This window comes from Cylas formicarius, unplaced genomic scaffold (genome assembly GCF_029955315.1).
Source record: "Cylas formicarius isolate icCylForm1 unplaced genomic scaffold, icCylForm1.1 PGA_scaffold_10__41_contigs__length_53128322, whole genome shotgun sequence".
NCBI classification, from domain to species: Eukaryota; Metazoa; Arthropoda; class Insecta; order Coleoptera; family Brentidae; genus Cylas; species Cylas formicarius.
The window spans coordinates 45,610,582-45,614,807 of NW_026844214.1; the positions used below are offsets into that span (position 1 = coordinate 45,610,582).

The window sequence follows — 4,226 nt, forward strand, 5'->3', positions numbered from 1 at the left end:
ATGGAACAGCTCTCGAACAGGTCTAGGACAGCCTTAATCAGACCCAAAACCTCTACGGAACAGGTTTCTACAGGTCCGACACAGATATGGACCATTTTGCTTCTTTAAACAGGAATGTTTATTTCGCATTGCGATCGAACAATTATTTTTGGTGACGCAAAGTATAACATACTGACAAAATGAAATTACGGAGTGAGATTTTTTTTTTTCATTTTTGTTCGCGTCGAAGGAAATGCGACGATAAACTCGATGTCGAAGGAAACGCATGCGGTAAGAATATCAAACGTTTCGATTAAACCATTTCTTGTGTCGCAGGAAAACACGTATGCCGTTCCTAAGCGGTCTAATATGAAAGTCTCGTTTAAAACATTTTTTTTTGCGGCGAAGGCAGGCGACGCGATGATCTCACCCGCCAAAGTTTAGTTTAAACATTTCGCAAAGCGATGATGTCATGCATCCGCTGCCGCACACCGGCGACGCGGCGGGCCATGATATCAGCCAGTTGTCAAACGCGACGGCGGCGGTACGCCTGAGTCATCGTACACAATCGCGCTGCAATTTACATTCACGCCGCGACCAACGGTCGAGTTTCGAAGCGAAGCGGCCCCATACGACGACGGTTTGGTTAGGTTAGGTCGCTAACTACGACCAATTTTATCAGCGGGTCGCGTTATATTGCGCAATTCTCGCCAACACAAATCTTAATTATTCTGAAGGAACGTTCTCGAATGTAATTTTAAATTCATTACCCCAGAAAAATTGGCTTAATTAACAAGTGACCGCCGCCATAGTGAGACTTCATTCTTTGGATTTTTGTTTGTGTTTCACCACTTAAAAAAGGTAAGTGTCAAGTAGAGATCTGGAACAGTTGGAGAGTGAGACGCCTATTCCTCGCAGCAAATAAAAATGTTCACCTGCGAATATTGCAACCGCTCGTTCAGCCGTAAAGACCACCTGGCGAGGCACGGGGACTGTCGCGCAGCAGTACAAATTTGTGACGTTTGCGGCGGGATATACAAATCCGAGGGGGCTCTCCGACGCCATAAACGCGAGAAGCATGAGGTTCCCAAGGCGAAAAGACCCGCCGCCGCCCCTATTGCTGCAGACGAACCCAAGCGCCCGAGACTTGACCTACCGGAAGGTAAGGATTTTTGATTTTATATCCCAAACAATTCTCATATTGTATTTTATAGCTTCGACATTATCATCATCACCATCATCCACGCGCCATTGTACGCAGTGTAACTTGACCATTCCTGCAATGAGATGGCAAGGACACTTGCGTACTTTGGCTCACCGCCAAAAATGCAGCGTGGTGCAGGAGCCAGGAGTAGAAATGATACGGACCTCCTTCCGTAACCGCATAGTTACATACCGTCTGGCGTCCACCGTTAACCCTACCGACGTTAAGGGCTTCTTGGACCACCTTAGGTCCAAAATCCTTACGTTGGTAGAGTCGAACGTCCGACGCTACGGCAACGTAAAAGTCGGTATGGAGCTATTCGGAAACTTCCTCTTGCAGACGAAGGAACAAGAGGAGGTCAAGTCCTTCAATACCAAATATCGGCTGGTGAGCGGAAACACCGATCTGGAGGAGCTATACGTCCAGTTCGTCGACATCTTGGCTACCAAAGCGTCCGAGTTTCAGGAAAGGGACAGCGGTATGATTCATAAAAATGTATATTTCCGAACTAATTTCTTTCTCTTTTTTACAGGCTGGGCGTTGGAGGAACTTCTCCATTTAGAAATAGGGATTAACAAGTACAATCCCCTAAGGGCGTCGTCCTATGTTAACCTGCCCAAGGAAATCGAAGCCAAAAAAGCTGTTTTGAACTTGCAAAATACGGACGAAAAATGCTTTATGTGGTCGATCTTGGCTGCTCTTCACCCAATTCACTGGACAAATAACGCTAACAGGGTCAGTAACTATGTAGAATTTCAGAACGAGCTGGATTTTACAGGTATCGATTTTCCCGTTAAACTTAAGGACATATCCACTTTTGAACGACTTAATGAAATTTCGGTCAATGTCTATGGCCTCGAGAGAGTCTATAACAAAGTCCGTAATGATGTTGAGGTCGTTGGTCCTTTGCATTTTACTGAATCTCGTAAAGAGAGACATGTAAACCTATTATTAATTAGTAATAACTATGTAGAAAATCATTATTGTTTAATAAGAAGTATGTCTCGGTTGGTTTCAAAACAATTAACTAAAAGGTCCTCTACAAAGTTTTTATGCGATGGGTGTTTGGTTTATTTTTATAACGAAGAAAAACTAAAGCGTCATAAAGAACACGACTGCACTCACATTTCCATCAAACTTCCGACCACCGAATTGCGCAAGGATAAATACGGTAAAGATGTTCCCGCGAATAAGCTGAAATTTGAAGAATTTGAAAAGAAATTAAAAGTTCCTTTTGTTGTGTACGCGGACTTTGAAACAGTCATGACTCCTTTACAGGTGGAAGGCGAACCGAATCCCGACAAATCGTTTACCGTCAAAACTCATATTCACGAGCCTTACTCTTTCGCCTACTATGTCAAATGTGACTTTGACGATTCCCAGTCTACTTTTAAACAGTACAGAGGTCGGGGCGCACACAAAATTTTCATTGAATGGTTGGAGAGCGACTGCAAAGCGTTCTACAACAAGTTCATGAAAACTTCCGTGCCCATGACCACTCTATCGTTTGAACAAGAGACCGGCTTTCGAAACGCTGTGCTTGTCACATTTGCGAGAAGCCATTTAATGCAGAGGACGAAAAAGTAAGGGATCATTGTCATATGACGGGTGAATTTCGAGGTGCGGCTCACTTCACTTGCAACTTGAATTTCAAAGTTCCGCGGCACATCCCTGTCTTTTTTCACCATTTAGGTTTCGACAGTCATTTATTTGTAAAAGTTATGGCTGAAGAAGGGGAAAAGATCGATGTCATCGCCCAAAACAAGGAACGTTACATTTCCTTTACGAAACATGTCCTAGTCGATAACATTGAGTCGGAGAAAGGAGGCAAAGGGAAAAGGGTATTTTTAAAACTCCGATTTTTAGATTCATTTCGATTTATGGCATCCAGTTTGGACAGATTGAGTCGAAATTTGAACGATAGTCAGTGTCGGGAAGTCAAAAAATTTTTTAAAAATGAACAAGAATTTCAACTTATTCGACAGAAGGGCGTTTTTCCATATACGTATCTAGATTCTTTTTCAAAATTAGACGAAACCAAACTGCCATCGCACGAGGACTTTTATGACTCCATGCGAAAGAGCAACATAACCAGGGAGGATTACAAGCGTGCCTGGACTGTGTGGAATTTGTTCAAATGTAAAACTTTAGGCGAATATTCAGATATTTATTTAAAATCCGACGTTTTACTTTTAGCCGATATTTTTGAAAACTTCAGAGAGGTGTGTCTGAAAACGTACGGTCTGGACCCGAGTCAGTTTTATACGACACCGGGTCTATCATGGACGAGCGCCCTGAAGGCGACAAAGGTCGAACTGGACCTATTGACCGACGTGGACATGATACACTTCTTGAAGCACGGTATCCGCGGAGGAGTCAGTCAGTGTAGTGTGAGAAAGGCCGCGGCTAATAATAAATTTTTACCTAATTACGACCCTTCCAAACCTATTTCTTACGTCATGTACTTGGACGCTACCAATTTATACGGGGCGGCCATGTCACAATACCTCCCAACGGGAAACTTCGAGTGGTTGGAGGAGGGCAAAATTCAAAATTTAGATATTACGCGTATCCCCAACGATTCACCTAGGGGCTATATTTTCGAAGTAGATTTGGACTATCCGGAAGTGCTGCATGACGCACACAACGAACTGCCTTTTTGCCCGGAATCCATCGTTTCGCCAATCGCGAAAACCAAAATGAGAAAACTTATTCCAAATTTAAACAATAAACGTAATTATGTATTGCATTATAGGAATCTGCAACAGGCTTTAAGCAACGGTTTAAAGCTTGTTCGCATCCATCGCGTTCTTGTTTTCGATCAATCTCCCTGGCTAAAACAATACATAGACTTGAATACGGCGATGCGTAATACAGCTAAAAATAAGTTTGAAAAAGATTTTTTCAAACTTATGAATAACGCTGTGTTTGGAAAAACGATGGAAAATGTGGACAAAAGGGTGGACGTGCGACTCGTTTCCCATTGGGAAAATATTGGGAAAAGGTTGGGGGCAGAAGCGTTAATCGCGAGACCTAATTTTAA

General features: G+C 43.0%; 1 protein-coding gene across 2 annotated transcripts; it reads left to right on the forward strand.

The window, feature by feature from the left end:
• Positions 1–533: 533 nt before the first annotated feature.
• Positions 534–2,770, forward strand: LOC132708035 (uncharacterized). 2 transcript variants are annotated; one of them, XM_060680135.1, is made up of 4 exons: positions 534–840; positions 898–1,141; positions 1,194–1,661; positions 1,716–2,770. In XM_060680135.1, the coding sequence occupies exons 2-4, from the start codon at positions 907–909 to the stop codon at positions 2,768–2,770; spliced, it is 1,758 nt and encodes a 585-aa protein (XP_060536118.1). In that variant the 5' UTR covers positions 534–840; positions 898–906. The 2 variants fall into 2 exon arrangements, with proteins under 2 accessions (XP_060536118.1, XP_060536117.1); XM_060680134.1 differs by having other exon boundaries at positions 1,194–2,770.
• Positions 2,771–4,226: the final 1,456 nt, after the last annotated feature.